We start from the raw sequence: 21,070 nt of genomic DNA on the forward strand, positions 1-21,070 counted from the left end.
GTGGCGCTCGGCGCCTGCGTAGACCCCGCCACCGGGTGTGCGGGCCTCGGCTGCCCGCCATGGGCCGGAGGAGGGCGGCGCGGGGGTCGGGCGCCGGCGGAGGGCGCGCTCGCCGCCCCGCGGGCCGCTCTCTGGAGGCTTTCGCGGAGGACGTGGGAGCCGCGCTGCGCGGTGAGTGGGGCACGATCGGGGGCGGGGCCGGGGCGGAGGACCGGGGTGGGGGGCCGGGACCGAGGGCCAGGGTCGCAGGCGGGGCGGGGGCGGGGTCGAGGGCCGGAGGGGCGGGGTCTAGGGCTGGGGGCGGGGCCGGGGTCGCGGGCCGGGTCGGGGTCTCGGGCTGGGGGCGGGATCGCGGGCCAGGTCAGGGGCCGGGGTCGCGTCGGGGGCCCGGGTCGCGGGCCGGGCCGGCCCTGCGAGCTGCCCCTGAGGCCTGGTACCCTCTGCGCTCCGGTGCAGCATCCGTGGAGCCAGAGGCGGCGGAGGAGGAAGGCGGCTCGGGCCCGGCGCGGCCACCCTGCCCACTGGCCATGTGGGAGCTGGGCCACTGCGACCCCCGGCGCTGCACTGGTCGCAAGCTGGCCCGCCTGGGCCTGGTGCGCTGCCTGCGCCTGGGCCAGAGGTTCGGCGGCCTCGTGCTCAGCCCCGTGGGCTCCCAGTACGTGTCCTGCGCCGACAGGTAGGAGCGGAGGGAGGGGGTGGAAGGATGTGGTTGGGTCCCTAGGGAACGCGGTTCCCCTCCAGAGCCTAGCCGACCTTTGCTCCTAACAGGCAGCTGGTGGCTCAGTGCGGGGTCGCTGTCATCGACTGCTCCTGGGCCCGACTGAATGAGACACCGTTTGGGAAGATGCGTGGGAGCCACTTGCGGCTGCTGCCGCACCTGGTAGCTGCCAACCCCGTGAACTATGGCCGGCCCTGCAAGCTGTCCTGCGTGGAGGCCTTTGCTGCCACCCTGTGCATCCTGGGTGAGCGCTGAGCCTGCTAGCAGGATGGCGCCGCACACAGCAGTGTGTTCTGTACTGGCCGTCCCCAGAGCAACCAGAGGGCATGTGGGATGGTCAAGGTGGGAAGGCCAGGGTTTCCGTCCCACTTGTCACCCCTCAGCTCGCCCTGAGAGAACCTAGGGTCCTAGTGGAGGCTCAGATAGGCGGCCCCATGAGACGTGGGTAGAGGGCCTCAGGGGATAGCGGAGGCGGGTGAGCAGGCTCACTGGACCGGAGGAGGGCGTCTCATGGGGAATTTCAGATGTCGGGACAGCTTTGGGGGTGCTGGGCGTGCACCCAGGATGAGAGAGGGATTGTCAGCATCCTTGGGTCTCCGCTTTCCTCACCGTCAGGCTTCTCAGACCTTGCTATCATTTTGCTGCGGAAGTTCAAGTGGGGCAAGGGCTTCTTGGACCTGAACCGCCAGCTCCTGGACAAGTATGCAGCCTGCAGTGGCCCGGAGGAGGTGCTGCAGGCAGAGCAGGAGTTCCTGGCCCACGCCAGGGAGCGCCCCGAGGAGGAGGAAATTGGTGAGGCCCGGCATGCACACAAGCCCCCTGGTTGGGAGCCAGGCCCCTCCAGGCACAGCACCTCCTGTGGAGAAGCCGGGGATATAGAAGGCTGGTCCTGCTCTGAGCTCACTCACAGGTCCTTTTCTCACGTGCCTTCTCTCTCCAGATCCTTTTGACGTGGATTCTGGGCGGGAGTTTGCAAACCCCAACAGGCCAGTGGCTGGCGCTCGGTAGGTCCTTGGGCTTCCCGGTCTTGAGACAGCTCAGACCCAGGGCTCTCCGCTGCCCCTGGCCTCAGCCCTTCCTGCAGATGGCGGGAGTGAGGAGGAGGGGCGGGTCCCTAAACACAACAAGGGTTTTGTGACTGGGAAAGGGAACGTGAACATCCCACTGGAGAGGAGAGCTGTTGGTTTTGAGAACACAGGGAATAGAAGAATCTGCCCTCAGGTGGGGGCTCCTGTGAGGGAGTGTGCCTGGGATGACGCCCTTGGCGAACACACCTTTCCCTTCCAGGCTGCTCCCAGACAGTGGTGACAGTGACAGTGAGGATGAGTCCGAGGAGCGGGGACCTGATGCCGAGGACAGAGGAGAGAGCAGCAGCTGCCCCGAGGAGGAGGAGCAAGGGGCAGAGGCCGGGGTCCCCCCAGAGGTTTGGAAAGGAATCAAGAAACGGCAGAGAGACTGAAGTTTGCAGACACGTGTATTTCTTCACGACGGAGCAATAAGGAACTCAAGATACAGCAGGACTCGTGGGGACACAGACAGGCCTGGCAGCCTCAGCCCTCGTGGCACTGGACTCTATCCCCATGCTTCTGACACGGCTGTGCTCTGGGGCCTCCGAGCCCGCCCAGTGAAGCTGCAGGCCAAGGACATCCCGGTGTGAGCTTGTTTCTTTGCACTTGGCCAGGGAATTGGGGGAGGAGGGGACGACGCTCAGTCTCCAGTGAGGCAGGCCCTGCCTGGGGAGGGTCTGGACTGTGGGGGTGCCGGGCGTGGAGCAGGTCCTGCGCGGGCATGTGTGTGTGGACACAGAAGGAGAACATGCTGGAGAGCTGCGTGGCCAGCACAGAGCTTACACTGACCCATCAACTTTGCGTCATGTTCCCAGCCTCACGGTGATGCCACGGGACCCTTTCTCAGGCTGAGGAGGTGGGGACCTATGCAGTTCTTAGTAAACATGTCTGTATACCCTCTGGTGAAGGCATCGGGGTGCCCACTTTCCCCCTCTGCCAGGGCCACTGGGAGCTGTTTCCCGCCAAAGCTTGTCCAGACTCAAACCCCACCTTCCTGGCTCTTGTCCTTATGGGCCCTGCCACACGCCCCAGCCCAGAAAGAGAATACAGAGCTTCCTCCAGGTGGGCTCTGTGCGGGGACACCAGGAACATTGGGGAATGGCCTGTTCTTTGCTGAGGAGAGGTTGCCATGTCTGTAACTGCAGGACCTCCAGCAGCATCCCTGGTCTCACTGTCAGTGCCACTAGCACTTCCTCCAGCCTGTGGTTCTGAGCTCCAAAAATGCCTCCAGACTTGGCCTAACGGCTCCTGGGGAGCAGAGCCACCCCGCTGACAGCCCTGCTCTAAGCCCCGTGCCCGCCTGCCAGGGGAGCCGATGGGGAAGCTCACCTGGTGGCCGGGCGTGCTCTGCTCTGCATCCAGGGGGACAGCTGCTGGCCAGGCCCCACCGAGTGAGCCCCCAGACCCAGATTGGGGGTGCTGCTGGTAGCAAGGGGTTCACGGTACACACCACGCAGACACAGCCAGGGCAGAAAGGAGCTGGAGGGCCAGCCACAGCATGCACATGACATGGCGGGGTCGGGGAAGGAGCCCTGCCTGCGCAGAGCTGCCCGCAGGGCAGGATGGGGGCAGCTCGGGGGCTCAGGAGGCCTCAGGGGTCCGCCTCCATGCACTTCTCCAGCTCCTTGAGTCTCTTGACAAACTCCTGCGCCTCCTTGCTGCTGCGGCCCTCCAGCATCCTCAGCGCGGACCTCACTGTGGGCAGGAGGGGCAGGGCTAGGGTGAAACCGCACCCCATCAAACCCACCACCCCCCGGACCCTCACTCACCCTGGGCTCTGGGCCGCCGCAGTTGCAGGGTAACAGGCTGCCTGGCCCTCGTGCTCCCTCCCACCTGGGGCCGCGTGATGCCACCAATACTGCCCAGGCCGAGGGCCGCCTCCCCTGCGAAGTCGTTGGTGGACAGCCAGTCATGGTCCATGACCGTGAACAGCACGCAGGCGCCGCGGCGGCGGCACGCCTCTGCTGGCACAGAGCTGCAGGCAAAGGGCAGTCACTTGGAGCCCTGCGCCCCCCTCGGGCGCGTGGACAGGCTGATGGGGGGACACTCACAAGTAGAAGAGCTCGTCATACACGGGGTGCAGCGTCCGGCTCTTGACCTGCGTCCTCTGGCTGCGGACCAGCGGGAAGAGGTGTGGCGGGCCCAGCTCCACGATCACGAAGGGGTCGCTCAGGCCTGAGGGGCACAACCGCGAGCAGCTCATGAGCACTCACCCAGCAGTGCGGCGCGGGTCCCCGTCGGCATCACAGCCCCTCACCGTTGGCGTCCAGGGCGGGCAGGTCCGCCGCGTGCAGCACCTCCACCACCAGCCTCTGCTCTGCTGCCTCGTAGTGGCAGCGGACGCTCAGGCGCCCGAACCGGTTCTGCTCCAGCGACCTCTGTGGAAGGGCTCAGGCTGGTGACCCGGGGCTTGGGGACTCTGGGGGAGAGGCCACGTGCCGGCCTGGGCACCGTACCTGCTTGAGCTTGTCCAGGTAGTACTGCTCGATGCACTCGCGGGTGGAGCACTGGTGCAGGCGCAGCTCCTCCTCCAGTCTCTGCGGAGCCCACCGGGTGCTGAACACAGGCCCCCAGCTGCACGCCACCCGCTCCCTCCCCCGGGCCAGGCCTCACCTTGTAGCTTCCGTCCCTCAGGCTCTCCAGGGGCAGACCCTGCCCCTCAGCGTGGAAAAAATTCACCAGGGCCTGGGGCAGGGCAAGGAGGGAGAGATGTCAAAGGCAGGGCGGGGCTGGGGCTATCGGGCTGGGCAGGTGCACTTGGGTGCCACACCTCAGGAGCCCGGGAGCTGGGGGAGAGGCCAGTGCCCGGGGCCAGGTGACTGTACTGACAGGCGGCTGGCAGAGTGGAAGTGCTGGGCTGCTGGAACCCCAGGGGAGCGGCTCAGGCGGGAGGGCCTGGCCACGCGGGGCAGTGGGCACAGGCAGCTCGGGGAGCTCGGGGCCGGGCCGAGGTGCAGTGGGGGCCCCTCATGCAGCCCTACCTCCAGCGTGAAGTGGAAGCGGCCGTAGAAGTCGGCGGAGACATCGAGGTTGGCGCCCAGTGCCTGCAGGATGGTCTGCAGGAGCAGCTCCCAGAGGGCCTCCAGCACCCTGGAAGGGACGCCAGGCATGTGTGGCTGGCCCCCAGGCAGCACCCTCCCCCCACCCCGCGGCCTACCTGCTTAGGTTCTCCTTCACCAGCGAGGCATTCAGCAGGGCCAGCTTCTCGTCCAGGTACTTCAGGAGCGGGGCCACGGCCTGCGGGCAGCGTCCTCAGCCACACCGTCCCCGGGGCCCCCACACCGCCACCCGCGGCACCCCAGCCCTCAGCCGGCCAGGCACCCACCTCCTCATTCTGGATGGAGTCGGGCGACAGGCTGATGTGCTGCACATACTTCCTGATGTCGGCCACCATCTGCGGAGGGCAGCGCTCAGCACTGGGGGCGGCGCCAGGGCAGCCCGGTAACCTCCCGCCCGCCGCCCACCTTGGAGGTCAGGTGCGCTGTCACGGTGTGGACCTCCTGCTGCAGGTCCTCATCCAGGGCCTGCGTACAGCTGAGCAAAGGGCGTGGGAGGCCGCCCTCCAGTGCCGAGGGCGCCTCCGGCCACGCCAGCCCCCGCAGCACTTGCCCCGCGGCCTTGCGGAGGAGCTCCACGTTGTTGAGGACCACACAGAGCTGGGGAGGCGTGCCAGGTGTGGGCGGGCGGTGCCACTGGCCTCACCGGCCCCGCCCCGGCCTCCTGCCCACCGGCCTGCTCACCGGCTCGCTCACTGCCTCGCCTGCGGGCCCAGGCTGAGTGTCCACCTTCTTCCGCAACAGCTCAGTGTAGAAGAGGGTGGCCTCGCACAGGTCCTAGAGGGGACACAAGTGCTTTGGACCTGTGGGCTGTAGCCCCTGGTCCTGCTGCCCCTCCAGACTCCTGTCTCCTCCCAGACTGTGCTCCCCAACCCACAGCGACACACCTGGCTGAGCTGGGTCCCCAGCGCCTGGGCCTGCACAGGGTCTGGCCATGCCAGGCGGGCCCACAGCTCCTGGATGTGACTGAAGCAGAGGCTAGCAGTGGCTGCGGAGCTGCTGTGCTTAGAGGAGACATCCATGGGCTCCAGCTAAGGCGAGAGGAGGCCTGGTTGCAGGATAGCCCTGGCTGAGCCCGGCACCCTCGGGCCTGGGTGCTCACTCACTGTGTCCACATCCACAGCTCCCTGAAGTCTCCACCTGGACTGGTCTCGCAGCACCTGCAGCCAGAGCTTCACGGCGGGCAGGAAGGGGGCATGGATGCCGGCCAGAGCAAGGGAGCGGCTGTCACTGCAGCAGGAAGCCCGTCAGAGCTCGCCCTGACCCAAACACCTTGAGCCAGCGTGTCCCGGTTCCCGGCCTAAAGGGGCAGCTGGAGAGCCTCCCTCAAGGGGCCCTCGGGATCCCGTCCCAGAGACCTCCTAGAGGAGGCTGCAGGACAGCTGGGGCAGGGGGACAAGCAGGAGTGGGGACAGGTCTGGGGGCAGATAGAGAAAGGAGACTGACGGGGGCGGGGTGGGGAGAGGACAGGTTGCCGCAGGGCACCCACCGGCCGGGGATGCTGCTCCAGAAGCGCTGAATGTCTGCCAGGGTCAGGTACAGCTCGAAGAGCCCCGAGGCCACCTCCAGGCTCATCTTGGGGCTCAGCTCCTCTGTCAGCACCCATGCCTCCTCGGCCACCTGCTCAGGATGGTGGATTCAGGCTGCCAGCGTCAGGGGGAGACCCAGGCAGTTCTTCCCCGCTCCCCCTCCTCACCAGACGCTCCAGCTGCCGGAAGGTGAGGGTGAAGAAGTCGATCTCCGCGATGCTGCAGGAACAAATTCCACACACCTGCTCGCCCCACCCGTGACCTGACGGCACCACCGACGGGTCAGGGCAGGAACGGCAGCGAGCGCCCTGGGCCCCACCTGTGGAAGAGGCTGGCGTAGATGCCGTAGCAGGCCTGCAGGTCCTCGTAGACGGCGTCAGCCAGCTCCACCAGGCCGGCGAGGCGCTGGGGCCCTGGCTGCGAGGAAGGCCCGGGTCACACTGACCTTCCGGTCTGCAGCCATGTGCGATCCCCTGCTCCCCCTGCAGCCATGCCCTCCCTGAGCGGCACCTGCTCGTGAGGACTTTTGGTGTTCAGGAGCCTGTCATACCACTCGCGGTTGCCTCTCTGCAAGACAAACCAGCGAGGCCGCGCGGTGGGTGTGGGAGGCCAACAGGGTAGCAGGTGCTAGAGCTGGCCCAGAGCGGGGCCAGGGTGGGGGCGGCACCTGGCCCACACCTGCCAGCACGCACCTTCAGAGCAGCAGCGATGTCCATGTTCAGCTCTGCCTCAAAGGGGCAGATTTCGAAGGACAGCTGGAAGACCTGCATCTTGCTGAGACACCTGCACAGGGGCCACCCGCTGACCATGGGCCGCCCGCCTGGTCCCCCCACCCCGGGCACCGCCGGCTACACCCACTTCAGCAGCAGCTCCAGGCGGTAGACAGCGGTGCTGTTGGTGGCTGGGAAGTAGTCTCGGAGCTGGCCCAGCAGCTGCAGCCCAAACTCGCAGAAGGCAGAGAAGCTGTCAGCCAGGCTCTTCTCCTGCGGACACCCGGCGTCAGAGCTGACCCTCACCGCCCTCCCCACGGGGTGCGGGGAGGGAGGCTCCCGCAGCCATCTGCGGGCCTGGCCCTGCTACTTTCTCCCACACACAGCCTCAGGGCCTTTGCACCACTGGTCCCCCCCCAGCCAGCGCCCACTCCCTGGGTCCCTCCTCCAAGTGCAGGCCACGACCTCCGCCTCCTGGGATCCCAGCACATGCCCTATCTCAGCATAGGCCGCGCAGCCCACGACACCGGGACCCTGCCCTGTGTGCCCACCGACTCACCCTCCAGGAAGCGCACTTCCGGCCAGCCCGGGCGAGCTCACCTGCTCTTGGGGCAGGGAGGACGCCTCCTCCCAGTGTGCCTGCATGTCCTCCAGCAGCCCCAGCAGGTAGCCGTAGTCCAGCGTGCAGGTCTGATGGTGACGGCTGCTCACCTCCCAGTGCCTGTGGGAGCCAGCCCCGCCCACGGTCAGGCGCGGTTGGGGCGGGGACCCCCTTGTGCCCTCGGGCCATCCCCTCCCGGCGCCGCCCCCAGCACCGCCCCCGTTCATGCCTCCTCCACTCAAAGCACCCCTTCCCTGCCCGCCCCTCTGCCCCGCCCACCGCAGGCCACGCCCCTCCCCGCCAGCTCCGCCTCCTCTCAGCTGCTGCCACTCACGGCCCCGCCCCTCCCGCCCGCGCTCGCCGTCCCGTGCCCCGCCCCTCGCCGCGAGGCCCCGCCCACTCACAGCACCGCCAGCTGCAGCGCAGACAGGTTGTTCTGCGCGCCGTGGAGGCAGAGCACGGTGGCCGCGGGCCCGCTGAGCTCTCCGCGCCAGCTGCTCGAGTTGCGCTGGAGGCGGGGGGGGGGTGGGGCGGCGTGGGTGGAGGGAGGAGCCGCCATGCCCTCCCGCCCGCGTGCCCAGCCTCCCCGGCTCTCCCCCACCCCCCAGGCGCCAGGTCACCACCCCGGTCGCGAGGGTGCGGCTACCTCCTCGGGTCGGTGCTCGAACTGCAGCAGCCGGCCGAGCAGCAGCATGTAGGACAGGAAGCCTGAGCGCCCGCGCCGGCTCATGGCCGTGTCCCTCTGGAATGCAGGCCCGCCCATCAACAGCCCTGCCCCAGCCCCCGGCAGGGGTGCGGCGGCCGCAGGGCAGGGGACCCCACAGCTCCCCACCTGTGTGGTGATCAGTTTGAGGACCAGCTGGCAGTCTCCCTGCACCCGGGAGGCGCTGGAGCGCGGTTCCAGCTTGAACCAGCGGTCTTCACCCGCCACGGGCACCTCCTGAGGGGAGGGGGTTCATACTGGCAGTCCCTCCCCCCCCCCCCAGACTCTCTGTGGGACCAAGGAGACCACACAGACTTCTGCTTCCCACCCCGCCCGCAGCACACAGTCGGCCGTTGGGCGGGGTGGGGGGGTGCCTGGACACAGGAGGCCCCAGGAGGCCGGTCCTTCCCTGACCCCTGAGCACACAGCCCCACCCGGCCCAGGAAGGATGGGGGATGCCTGGGGCACAGGACCTAGCCACCAGGGGCATCCCCACAGGGTGAGCGCTCTGTGACTGCAGCCCTGGCCCCCACTCACCCGGATGGGTATGTTGAGACACCCCAGGAAGTCATCCGTGTGGTCGTCCGTGGGTCCTGCTGTCCCGTTGGCACGGGCCGACTTGACAATCTGTTTGAAATACCTGGGCGAAGCAGTGGGTTCCCACCTATGGTCCCTGGGGAGCCACCACCGGCTGGCCCATGTGGCCAAGCTGCAGGCACGGTGTCTGGGGGACACAAGGGTCCCACCGTCATACCTGCTCATGCCCTTCAGGCCGATGACTTCGTTCAGCTTCCTGCACGCTTCCACCAGGGACACATCATCATCATGGTCCCTGGGGGGCAGGGGGCAAACCTGGCTTGTGTGGAGCCTGGCTCGGCCCCGAATGTCCCCTCTCACCCCCACCCCCACCCCCCAGACCAGGTGCACCCACACCCTCGGCCCTGCAGGGCCCAGGGGCCTATACCAGATGTCCAGGTGTAGCTGGTCCATGCTCACATCCTCGATCTCACTGTAAGGAAAACAGATTGATAGCCAGAGGGGCCGGACGCTCCTCTGCCCGGGGCTCGGGGAGGGGCCATTTCGGGAGCTGCAGGAAAGGGTCCATGAGCTCCAGCTGTGAGACAGGCTGCCTGGATTTGAAGCCCGACTGTGGCCACCGGGCCTGGCGCCTCTCTGAGGCTGTTCTGTCCTCTAGAAAGTGGTTCTGTGACCAGCCCCGCTTGGTTGGCTGGGCCAGGCTCTGACACCAGGTACGTCCTGGCGCAGCACGCAGCCCCCTGCCCCCACCCCGCCCCCATCTGGAAGAGGGGTCTTACAAGAGGAAGTTCTCCTTCCACACAGGGTTCAGGGTGCTGCTCTTGACCTCGGTGACCTGGATGCACTTGGCCGGCAGGGGCCCTCCCCGCTTACTGCCTTTGCGGAAGCTGAAGCGCTGCTCCTTGTGTGAACCCGGCTCCCGGGGGGTGCCCGAGGCCGGCAGGATGCCCAACATGCAGTATGGGTCACTGAAGCCTGAGACATGGTGGGTGGCTCAGCGCCTGGCCCCAGGCCTCCCCGGCCCTCCACAGCCACCAGACCTGGGCACAGCCAAACTCCGGGCTGGTCCCCACTCACCATTGGGGTCTTTGGCCAGCAGGTTCTTGGCACGCACGACGGAGACTTTCAGGGCGTATGTGGGGGCCTGTGGACAGAGGGTGCCGAGGGGCCTCTTGGGGGAGGCTCCGAGTGGCCATGCCCTGGCCCCGCCGTGTCCTCTCCACCGGGCTGGCCGGCACCTGCCTGCACTGGGTGGCAGCCTCACCTTGGCCTTCTTCACACGCTCAATGGCCTCAGCGTGCTCCTCGGGGCTGGTACCAAACACCTGCGGACGGCGGGCCAGTGTGAGGGCCCAGGTGCCCCCAGAGCGGGGCTGGCCAATGTCCGGGGAGCCTCACAGAGCACAGGAAACACATGGGGGGGCAGGGGAAAGAAATACTCGCCCGTGGGTCAGTTTGTCCTTTGTACCCTTCCCTGTGTGTCCATGTGTCTGTCCCTCGCTCTATCCTTCTGGGCACACCTGTCAGCCTATGTGTGTGCCTGCCTGTGCACACCCGTGTGTGGGCATGGGTGTGCCCATGGCGGGGCCGACCTGTGTTATTTGGGTGATGGTGACGTCACCAGACAGAGAGGAAAGGGTTGGGACGACAGCGGTCTCTGCTCCCTAGAGCAGGGCGGGGCCAGGCCAGCAGGGAGGGTGGAGCAGTGGGGCTCACCTGCTGCAGGTAGCCCAGTAGGGTCTCCTGGTCATCCACCTGGTCGGGGCCCATGGTCCCCGCGCGGTAAAGCACTGTGTACAAGGCTTCCTCGTACAGCATCTCCACCTGTGAGGGGGGGCGGGGGGAGCACACTCTGGGTCCCAGCCACCCCACCCCTGTGTCCCTCAGCCCTGGGCCCTGAGGGGCTCTCAGAGGGGTCCAGGCTCTCCTGCATCCCAGCCCCCACTGGCAGAGTCCAGTCCCAGCATCGACCTTTGCACCTGCCGGGCCCTCCATGGGTTCGACCCCTGACTTCTGCTCCTTACTCGCTTCTAGGGCCCCTGGCCCTCTCACCCCTGCCACCTTTGCTGTGCACCTGTCCCCAGAACCCAGGCCTGGCACACAGTAGGCGCTCACAGACTCTCTGTGGGGCCAGACCCCGGGCCCCCTTACCTCCTCCTGGGTTAGGACTCTCAGGCCACGGTTGGGGTCCACAGGCTCGGCAGGGGCTGGTGCCCCGCTTCGCAACAGGACCTGCGAGGGGCACGCGGGTGAGGGCCTCCTGCAGGGAGGACTCCAGGGAGGGAGGGAGCCTAGTGTGAGGGCTGGAGGCCGGCTGTCCAGGGGAGTGGCGGAAGGCTGAGCTCTGAGCTGCCCTCACCTCGGGGCACGGCAGGCCCTGTCGGCCTTCCCCCTTCTTGAGGATGAGGCGCATCTGAGCGAAGAACTCCACGCCATCACCGGGTTTCCTGCAGGGACAGGCCAGGCTGAGGTCAGGGAACCCCGTCACTCACAGCACGCGCCTGCCCCCTGGCCAGGACCAGCCCCCGCACGCACACCTTGAGGCGATTGCCTGGGCCTCCTCCATCTGGGGATGGTGCCCTCCCACCGGGCCTGGGGCTCAGACCCCCCCAGGCTCCCCTGGGGGGCCGTGCTGGGGCAGCAGGAGAGGGGTGCAGTGAGAGAAAGGAGGCTGGGTACACGTGACGGCACCGGTCAGGCGTGGGGCACCCACCAAGCCCCTGTGGCAGGCTCCTGGGGGTCGGTGCCGGTGCTCCCTGGCTCTCCCTCGGGCCTCCGCCGGAAGGATGGGCACACCTGCACCTGCCTGAGCACGCTGCTCTTGATCTCCAGCAACGTCGTCATGGTGGGGACCTGTAGGCAGAGCGCACGCTGTGGCCCCTGGGTGCCCCCCCGCCCAGCCGTGCTGCCGTGCCGTCCCCGGTCACCACATGTGCTGCACATCCAGCAATGACAGAATCAGCTGGGAGCCCACAGAAGCGGGGTCCTGGCAGCCGGGCACAGCCTCCCGACTGCGCTGCCCGTGGAGCAGGAGGGCACGTCTGCAGGGATGGGGGCCGCTGGGTACACCTGAGCGGGGGTGGTGGGGGGGCCTGGAGCTCAGTCCCCAGGCTGGATGGCGCTGGGCACCCAGGGGGCCACGGGCACTCATGCTGCTGACCTGGGGCTGGTCCCTTGGTCTAAGTCTTCACGACCCATCTACACAATGGGGCATCCTTGCAGGGTCGTTTTGGGGACGAGACGGGGATGAGAGAGGTGACGGTACAGTCCAGTCTGCGCTCCATCGCTGGGAGCTGCTGGATCCCGCTGCGCCCAGGGCCACACTCCCCCCTGCCACCCAGCCAGGACTGGGACCCCTGGCTGTGCCACAGCAGGGGCCTGTGTCTCCTGGGGGCTTTGCTAAGGGGACAGAGTCGTGGGGGAGTGGTGCCCGGGTCACCCAGCCTGTATGGTCCCTTCTGGAGCCAGGGCAGGCAAAGCTCTCCCCGGGACCCCGGAGTCCTTGTCCTGCAGAGGAGCTGGGGCAAGAAGAGGCCACTGTGCCTGGGGCCTGCCTGGGGACCCCAGGACCCTGAGTGGCCAGCACGGAGGGTCGCTGGGGGTCCTTGCCCACCAAGCACGTTCAGGGGCAACGCCCCATCCTCTCTCCTGGGCCCACCTTGCAGAGAAGAGCACACTCCCTGTAGTCAGTAGAAATGAAAATGTGCTGCAAATCCTGCCCCTTCAAGAAGTTTGGGGTGCAGGGCCACCACTCCGTCTCCCTCCCCGTCTGTGAAACTGCCCCACGTCGTCATGGAAACCGAGCCACAGTGGTGTCCTTGCGGCAGGGACAGAGCAGGGCCTTGTCGGGGGGCCTCCTGAGGCCAGCTCAGGCCTGGCCCCTCTGCTCCGTGCGAACGGGCGTGGACTGCATGGCTGCAGCCCGGGGAGGAGCTGAGCCGGTGACCTCAGGGGAGCCTCTCCAAGGAATGGGGAACAGCCCATGGGACTGCCCTGAGGAGTGTCACTGCCCAGTCTCTCCTGGCCCTGCCCACCTGCACCAGGGAGGAAGGCCAGCTCCCCGTTATGCCTGCACACCTCCGGGGGGCCTCGGGGTCCCTTGCAGACCCCAGGAGGAAGGGCGGGAGACAGCTAAGCTGCTGGGAGCCGTTCTCCTCATGGCACTGCCCGGCCCAGGCACCCATCGCTCCACTGGGTCGGGCAACAGCCTGTGCCTCCCCCAAAGCCCCAGGGTGGTCTCCCTGCGCCCCCGTTGGAAGCCATCAGGGCTGACCCCCTCGCCACGCTGACTTTGCCACTCGGTGCCCGCCCCTTGGCCGCCCTGCCCCAGGCTTGGCAGCCAGCCTCTGGCGTAAAGGACATGTCACCCTCCCCAGGTGTACCACAGGGCCTTTGGACTGGCCGCCCTGGCCCCCTCAGCGGTGCTCACTTGCCCATCATGGAGGGTACCTCTAGGCCAGGCACAGCCCGTGCAGGGGACATCGTTTCACTTGACGGTGTAGGAAATGGGGACTTGGCTGGATCCAACTGTACCTGCCCCGGATCTCACGGGGAAGTCGGCAGGGGCAGAGCCAGGTTAGACCCAGGCTGTGCCCACTGTCCACGGACCATGCCCGCAGCCTGCAGGTCTCCCAGTTGTCTGTCTGTCTTTCAGTGGCCCCGGGGCTGCCATCCCTGCTCTGTTCCCCTGACCAGCTCAGGCCACCCCACAGACAGCACCTGGTTCCTGACGCTCCAACTTTAGCCCTATGGGGCCCCGGGGAATGGTGGGCTCAGAGGGGCTCACCTGACCAGACCCAAGAGCTGGGGACAGATGGGCAGCTGGCTCACACCCTGAAACGAGGCCCCGCCTCCCTCAGACTGGCCACTGCCTGCCCCTGGGAGCCTCCCTGCAAAGATGGGGGGCGTGCGGAGGGGGGCGCCGCAGGTGGCCAGGTAGGCCTAGAAGCTGTCGCCCCTACCGTCAGCAGTGAGGTTCCAGGGGGCCGGGCATCAGGCCCCCCTTCCCTTCTCTAGCTGTGGGGAGGAGGCTGCTACCCCCGCGGCCCCCTAAAGCCAGGGGAGCAGCCACTGCTTGAGCTGTTGCCAGGGCAACCGCCAATTGCGTTGGCTGAGTGACAGGGGCTACAGGGGCTCACGGTCCCAGAGACAAACATGACGCAGGAGCAAGCGGCCTGAGCCGCAGAGATGGGGTGGCTGTGAGAATAAAATGCTCAAGACAGAGGGGGAGCCACCTCCCAGAAAGGGGGTACTGCTGTTCATGTCACCCACAAGGAGAAACTGAGGCCCCGGGCTTTGGAGCTTACTCAAGGCCACAGAGCCAGCAGGTGGCCGGGGATGGAGGCGGCCTCTGACGCCGGCGTCCAAGCTCTGGGTCCTGGCACCTCCTGAGTTCTGGAGTCCAGGCGCCCCCCACCCCACAGAGCTCCCTTCCTCAGCCTGCTGACTGGACGGGGGTGGGGCGCAAGTGGCATCTGGGCACAGGTGTCGGAGAGGTGGCTCATCCCGGGGTGCCCAGACACTCCTCTCGTTTCCCTGGAAACCCTCCACTGCTTGGCTACTGATATTTCTGCACCCACGGCCTGGGTGCTGGGAACCCACCGGCACCTGACCCAGAGCCGCACCAGCAGCGGGTGCGCGGCTGACCTCCAGGAAGCACGTGCTGGCGGCAGGGGCCCTCTGTCGGCAGGGGCCCTCCGTCCGTGGGATGGGCCCCAAGGGAACTCCCCGGTCCCCGTCCCTCCTGGGCCTGGGCAGCGGCGCAGAGCAAGAGGCGCCCGCATCCTTGTTCACGCTTGGCCACCAGGCCCAGAACCGCAGCTCCCATTTGTCCAGAGAGCAAAGTGAGGCTGGCCAAGGAGCTTCGGCCACCCTGGCACTGGGGCCGAGCCAAGATGAACAGGTCCACCCCGTCCCTTGGCTGTCCCCAAGGTTCAGGGTGAATGGGAAGTGGCAATTCTGCAGAGTGGATATCGGGGTTGCATTTCACACCGAGGGGGCTGGGGTAACCTGCCTGGAGCCGGGGCTCTAAGCCTCGGTGTCTCCTGCTGGCCCACCTGGGGCTGAGCTGGCCCCACAGCAGGTGGATCTGGGGGCAGCTGGACTGAGCTGCTGGGGCCACCCGCATGGTGAATAAACACCTTGCTGATGAGCACCTCAGAGCACAGCTCCCTTCTTACCAAAATGTGGTACCTGGCGACTTGGGGGGAGGGGTCCACTGGTGCTCCCCCATGTGTGGAGGCGGAGCGGCAGGATGTCTGGTCCACGTGTGGGTCCCCAGGTCACCCTCTTGGCCATCTCTCCCCTGCCCAGTCCCCTCCGCCCCCCTTCACTTCCTGCAGCTCCGATCCCCATGAGTCCCTAGACAGTGCTCCCCAGCAAGGAACGCAGCAGCCGCAGCAGCGTGCATTACAAATGCTGCTCCCCGAGATCCAGTGGGAGCCCGGTCCCTGGGGAGGGCCTGGGAATGCGCATTTTAAGCAGCTCGACACTTGGACCTAAAGCCCTAGACGGTCGCCTGGGACGCAGTGTAAAGCGCTGCCCAGATGCTTCTAGAAGGAACGCATGAGGAGCGAGCCCTCCACCCCACGTTCTTCCCGGGCTCCCCAGGGTCTCTACTCACCTGTCTCCACCGCGACGTCCCTCCCTCCCGGTGCTGCCCGCGGGAGCCCGGCCCTGCGCCCGTCGAGGCCTTTCCCTCCCCGGTGAGCCGTGTCCCGCGGGCGGACTGGAAGTGGGGCGAGTGCGCACGGTTTTACCTGCAGGGATGTGGTGGAGACGAGGGCCCCGGGGCGGGAGGGACGCGGCGCGGGGGCATCTCCCCGCCCCAGCGGGCAGCTCGGAGTCTCCGCCCGACCGCCCTGCGGGCTCCGCGGGGAGGAGGCGCCGGTCGGGGGGCGTCCTGCCGCCCCGACCCTCCGGGCGCGCGCCGGCCTCAGTTTCCCCGGAGCCGAGGGCGCGTCTTCCCCTCCCCCGCCGCCCTCCTCCTGGGGAGCCTCCCCGCGCCCCTCGGGGTCCCCCATGCAGGCGCCGGACTGGGGCCGTCGGGACCCGCGCACTCACCGTGGTGGGGCCGGGGGCGCGGGGCCCGGGGCTCGGAGACTCGGCGCTCCGCACCTGCTCCGGCGACGCCCCGCACCGCGCTCGGCTGCTGCGCCGAAGCCTGGGCGCCGGGGGCGGGGCCTGGCCGCGAGCCCCTCCCCACCCCTCCCCTCCCGCCCCGCCCCCCGCCCCTCCCGCAACACCCGGGGGCGCCGAGCCCCGAGCGGGTCCCGCAGGGTCAGGGCCCCGGTCCCCGCTCCGGGCCCTCGAGAAGCCCAAGTCGCTGACGCCCAGCAGGGCCCGCCGGCCCTCGGGCAGACGCTTCTGGAAGGGCTGACCCGGCCTCCCGGCCTCCTGGGTCCACTATCCCCCGGGGCGAGGGGTGCGGCGGGCATCGCCCCAGGACGCCCCGCGTCCCCCGACCCCAGGCCTGGGCGCCCCCCCGCCCGCTGCGCTCCCCAGCACCCCTCCCTCCCCGCCTCTGACACGCGAGCCCTGTCCACCTCCCTGTCCACCCGAGAGCTCGGGGAAGCACCTCGCTGCGCCGGCGCCGGCCTGCTGGTTCCAGAAGTCGGGGCAGGGGCCGCCATCTGCATCAACAAGGGGCTCCTGGTGGTGCTGGGGGGCCTGGGAGAGACGGGGAGCGGGGTCTGCTGTCCAAGGTGGCCTGGGTCTCCACACCGGCCTTACCTTGGCCCATCCGGCGGGCCGTCAGAGTACCTGATACTTAGGGGATCCACCGATTTGGGACATGTTTAGTCCACGGGACCTCACCTCCACTGGTGGGCCTTGTCGGGGTGGGACACGGTAAGACGGGCCCAGTCCAGGACGGTCACTGGGGGGAGGCCAGGGCAGGGCGGGGGGGGGGTGCAGGAGGAACAGGGCTCAGGGGGAGGTGCCCGCTATCCCTATCCCTATCCCGCTGTGGAGAGTGGGGGTGGGTGGGGAGGGCGTGGCCATGGCTCTCGGTCAGTGGGGACCCCGCGCCTCCCCCATCATCCCTGGATGGGGCCACCACCCGCGTCATCTCCTGGGCCCAGCCCTACACGTGTCCAGGCCGCCCTGTGCCCATCTGTCCCGGGGGAGACACAGAACTACGGGGTGGAGGGAGACAGCCCTGCGGGGTGGATTCTCCTTCCAGAAGCTCTGCCTCCAGGCCCTGCTTCCATCCTGGCCCTGCACAGGCAGACAAACGTGGAGGCAGGAGGACAGGCAGCGCCCCGGGCAGGAGAGAAGCAGGGGATGGGACACCAGCGACCCCTTGGCTTCCTTCTGCACAGGACAGGAGTCAGGAGTCCCCGGGCACTGGCGGGTCCTGAGCCGGGGCCTCCAGAGCCCTCGGGCCCCACACCCCTGCCCTCCTTCCTCAGGTTCCGCCAACCTGTTGGAACAAACACCCGCCTCGTTGCCATGGTGATCATAATGGCTTTGGGGTGATGAGATCCTGCAGCTGCTATAAACAGGAAGTTAGGAGGGGCAGCTGTGCGCATCCGCACCGCATCCCATGCCCTTTGGGGAGCGGGGGCAGGGGCCAGCCGCACGGAGCCAGTGGCCCTCGCACTGGGATCCGTTGCACCCCCCCACCCTCTCTTACAGATAAGGAAACAGGCCCTTCCAGGGCCACACGGCAACTGGCTGGGTTCCAAGCCCTGCCCTGAACCTCAGTTTCCCCAGGAAAAGATCCCCAGGCCCTCCATCCACAAAGGGCTCCTGGGGAGGGAGGGCTGGGCCCTGCTTGGCCAGGCCCGTGTCACACCCTCTGCCGCCCTTCTGTTGGTGAAGTGGTCACAGCAGGAACGTGTACCCGTCGGCGAGGGTGGGGCCCAGGCAGGAGCTCACGCCCTCTAGGTCCACGCGGGATGGGCCTGTGGCCACGACTGGCCCCGGGGTCTCAGCTCCTGCCCGCAGATGGGGGGTGAGCCCACAGTAGGAGGGAGGTGGGGGGGGCAATGTGGAGCACCCACGTGTCACAGCAGGAGTTAGGGCACAGGACCCCTCACCCAGAGGGGTCAGGATGGGCCGGGCTGGTGAGGGCGTGGGTTCACACCCCCTGGGCTTTGGGCAGGCAAGGGGAGTGGTGTCCCCTCCTTAGGGGAGCAGGGGTGGCCAGGTGGGAGGGGGTCTGGCCCCTCACCTGAAACGCTCACTTCTGGGGCGATGTCCAGGAAGCCCACTGGGGTCCTGTCCAGGAGAACACCCCAAGAGGACAGCACGGAGGTGCGGACATCCCCGTAAGGCCACACCAACCCTTGAAAGCCACTCGGGGCACTGGGCCGACTCCACGAGTGGAGTGCACAGCTCTTGATCTTGGAGTTGCAGGTTCGAGCCCCACGTTGGGGGCAGAGATTACTTAAAAAAAAAATCTTGGGGTGCCTGGGGGTCCATCAGAGAAGCCTCTGCCTTTGGCTCATGTCATAATGTCAGGGTCCTCGGATTGAGCCCCGTGTCGGGCTCCCTGCTCAGCGGGGTTCTGTGTCTCCCTCTCCTCATGCTCTCTCTCTCTCAAGTCAATAAATAAAACCTTAAAAAAACCTTAAATAGGGCAGCCCAGGTGGCCGGGTGGCTCAGCGGTTTCAGCCGCCTTCAGCCCAGGGCCTGACCCCGGAGACCCGAGATCCAGTCCCGTGTTGGGCTTCCTGCGTGGGGCCTGCTGCTCCCTCTGCCTGTGTCTCTGCCTCTCTCTCTCATGAATAAATAAATAAAATCTAAAAAAAAAAAAAAACCTTGAATAAATGAGGATGGCTGACCTCGTGTCCTCTGGTGGCAGCCCCTGGAATTGCAGGCAAAGCCCCTCGGGGTCAGCATCCCCCCCCCCCCCGCACCTGGGCACCTGTCAGAGGTGTGAAGAGGGGGCATGGCCAGGGCGCCTGCCAGGGCAGGGCTGCAGGAATCTGTCCCGCTGCCTGTGGCATCCTGGGTGGTTCCGCCCGCAGCAGGGGTGGCCAGGTGGGAGGGCTCTGGCCCCTCACCTGAAACGCTCGCTTCTGGGGCGATGTCCAGGAAGCCCACTGGGGTCCTGTCGCCAACACCTGCACGGGTGAAGCCTGCACCGAGCCAGGGAGGTCTTGGGCCTCAGGCCCGGGGGGCCCTGTAGGGTTGAGGTTTAAGTAGGGGCTGGGGGCGGGGAGCCGGGCCACACAGGGCTTCAGGGCTGCGGGCGGGGTGCAGGGCAGGGGTGCAGGGCCGCCTCCCAGCAAGGCCCCTCCGGACGCGACCCAGCGACGCAGCCATCTTCCCGCCCCACGGCCTAAGCCCAGCCGGGCCCCGCTGATGGGGCCACAGCGACGGGACGCCCCAGACTCAGCCCCGGGGCGGCTGGGGACGGACTGCGGACCAGCATCTCCCAGGCCCCTCCCTGCTGGAGCAGGCTCAGACCGGTTCGAGCCGGCCCAGGTCCGCGCTCCGCCTGGCCCTCCAACCCGCAGCTCGTCGTCATGGCAACCTCAACATGGAGGCTCCGGGCTGCGGAGGCTGCGCCCTGCGGGGGACGCGTGGGGGGTGGCTCGGGCTTGGGCGGGCCGGGGGGCTCCTGGGACCCTCGGCCATGCGCCCGGCTCTCCCAGGGCCCCCGGGCCAGGCCCGAGCCGCAGCCAGGCCCCGCCATCAGGGCCCGAGCCGGGGAGTCACCTGTACCCCGGCGCTGCGAGAACCTTGTCGTCCGCCCCCGAGGAGGCCCCTTCCAGGGGTCAAGGGCAGCACGGGTCTGGGTGATGCCGGGGCCGACTCGGTGGCACTGGCGTGTGCCTGGTCCCCGGGGACTGCAGGGGGCATCCCACCCTGCTGCAGGGTCCCCCCTGCCCCCCCCCCCCCCCCCCCCCCCCCCCCCCCGGTCCCCGCGGGTCTGACAGCAGGGGGGTGGCCTGCGTGGGGTGGGCCGGACAGCAAAAAGACACACCCTGCAGGCGGCAGTTTGTGGAAATGTTTTTAATCAGAGAATTCTTAGATACAGTGGTTAATGTACTGCCCACAACTCCTTCCTAACCATCAGGCGCCTCATGCTGGGAACACACTCTCTTCCCGCACACCACACGGGATGGCACTTCCCATACTCCTGTTACAAGAGTCACATCTTTGTCAAGCCAAGGACTGTGGCACAAATGGACGTTTCGTTAGTCGAAATCATGACAATTTGCTAGAAACATCGATTACTTTAGAATGCTTTAACTAGAAAATATATTGAATTTCCATATATATTACCCATATACATGTGCAGCTGTTACTATGTGTAGCTCAGTTGTTACAAAATAAGACATTCTGGGAGAGGCTGCAAACACACAAGCCAGGAGTCCCCGGAAGGCCCTCTGCGGCAGAAACAAATCGCCGTCACCAAACGTTCAGCTCAGCTAAACATGCAGCCGAGCGGGTGAGCAAAAGGCACTGGAAGCTCCGGGCCCCGCAGGTCCTGTGGCTGAGGCGCCGCGGGGGCCGCCTCCACGTCCACTGCCACGTCCACCGCCGTCCTGCCGCCGGGCTGCGTCCAGGGGCCCTTCCCGCCCGGGGAGGGGGCTGCCTGCGGTGATGGGCGGGGGCAGGCCCAGCCCCTGCGGCTTGTCCCTGTCTCTGTCTCCGAGTCGGGCCCGCGCCGCGCCCGAGGCTGAGGGGACCCAGGTGCATTTCCCACCAGGCTGGCGTCGACTCCGGGAAGCTGTGCAGTGGGCTCAGGTTTCGGGGTGCTTTCCGAGGAGCACAGCCCCGCCGGCGGCCCGGGCAAAGAGTCCTCGAAAGCGCCTGTGCATGGTGGCCTGAGATGGGCCTCCAGGCATCCGGGTGCTGGGCCCCCCGCGCCCAGGGCAGCTGCAGGCCCCGAGGCAGGATCCGGCCGCCCCAGGAGCCAGGGGAGCCGCCTGCGCACGGTCCTCCCCGGGCTGGTCCGGCCCGCGCCAGCTTAGGAGGCTCCGATGCCAGGTGCAACCTGACCGCAGGGGCTCTGTGCGCAGCCCGAAGGCCCGGGCTGGGGGGCCGGCGCTGGACACGGGTGGCCGACCTCGCTACAGCACTATTTACAGAGGCCCCGGCGGAGCGCCACGTGGGTCCGGGCACCGTGGGGCACGGCAGCGAGCTGTGCTCCACGGGCCTGCAGCCGCGGGGGGACCAGGCACCGAGATGCCA

General features: G+C 67.5%; 2 protein-coding genes across 8 annotated transcripts; one reads left to right on the plus strand and one right to left on the minus strand.

The window, feature by feature from the left end:
- The first annotated feature begins 7 nt into the window (after positions 1 to 7).
- TSR3 (TSR3 ribosome maturation factor) lies at positions 8 to 2,364 on the plus strand. Its single transcript, XM_025417071.3, has 6 exons — positions 8 to 171; positions 457 to 676; positions 769 to 962; positions 1,334 to 1,510; positions 1,659 to 1,722; positions 2,006 to 2,364. The coding sequence occupies exons 1-6, from the start codon at positions 60 to 62 to the stop codon at positions 2,175 to 2,177; spliced, it is 939 nt and encodes a 312-aa protein (XP_025272856.1). The 5' UTR covers positions 8 to 59; the 3' UTR covers positions 2,178 to 2,364.
- BAIAP3 (BAI1 associated protein 3) lies at positions 2,175 to 16,809 on the minus strand. 7 transcript variants are annotated; one of them, XM_035717295.2, is made up of 36 exons: positions 15,983 to 16,060; positions 15,543 to 15,647; positions 11,634 to 11,773; positions 11,280 to 11,367; positions 11,072 to 11,152; positions 10,637 to 10,744; positions 10,186 to 10,245; positions 9,999 to 10,065; positions 9,701 to 9,896; positions 9,349 to 9,393; positions 9,139 to 9,216; positions 8,922 to 9,024; positions 8,514 to 8,621; positions 8,328 to 8,423; positions 8,086 to 8,189; positions 7,681 to 7,801; positions 7,229 to 7,353; positions 7,063 to 7,153; positions 6,881 to 6,937; positions 6,690 to 6,787; positions 6,538 to 6,589; positions 6,331 to 6,461; positions 5,948 to 6,071; positions 5,729 to 5,872; positions 5,526 to 5,618; positions 5,250 to 5,441; positions 5,111 to 5,179; positions 4,943 to 5,022; positions 4,767 to 4,875; positions 4,399 to 4,470; positions 4,242 to 4,322; positions 4,043 to 4,163; positions 3,837 to 3,960; positions 3,555 to 3,760; positions 3,115 to 3,480; positions 2,175 to 2,348 (listed from the first exon to the last, which is right to left on the minus strand). In XM_035717295.2, exons 3-35 carry the CDS (start codon positions 11,762 to 11,764, stop codon positions 3,377 to 3,379), a joined length of 3,459 nt encoding a protein of 1,152 aa, XP_035573188.2. In that variant the 5' UTR covers positions 11,765 to 11,773; positions 15,543 to 15,647; positions 15,983 to 16,060; the 3' UTR covers positions 2,175 to 2,348; positions 3,115 to 3,376. The 7 variants fall into 7 exon arrangements, with proteins under 7 accessions (XP_035573188.2, XP_035573190.2, XP_035573189.2 ...); XM_035717297.2 differs by lacking the exons at positions 15,543 to 15,647; positions 15,983 to 16,060 and adding an exon at positions 16,497 to 16,809; XM_035717296.2 differs by lacking the exon at positions 15,543 to 15,647 and having other exon boundaries at positions 15,983 to 16,101.
- Positions 16,810 to 21,070: the final 4,261 nt, after the last annotated feature.

The sequence above is a fragment of the Canis lupus genome, chromosome 6, assembly GCF_003254725.2.
Source record: "Canis lupus dingo isolate Sandy chromosome 6, ASM325472v2, whole genome shotgun sequence".
NCBI classification, from domain to species: Eukaryota; Metazoa; Chordata; class Mammalia; order Carnivora; family Canidae; genus Canis; species Canis lupus.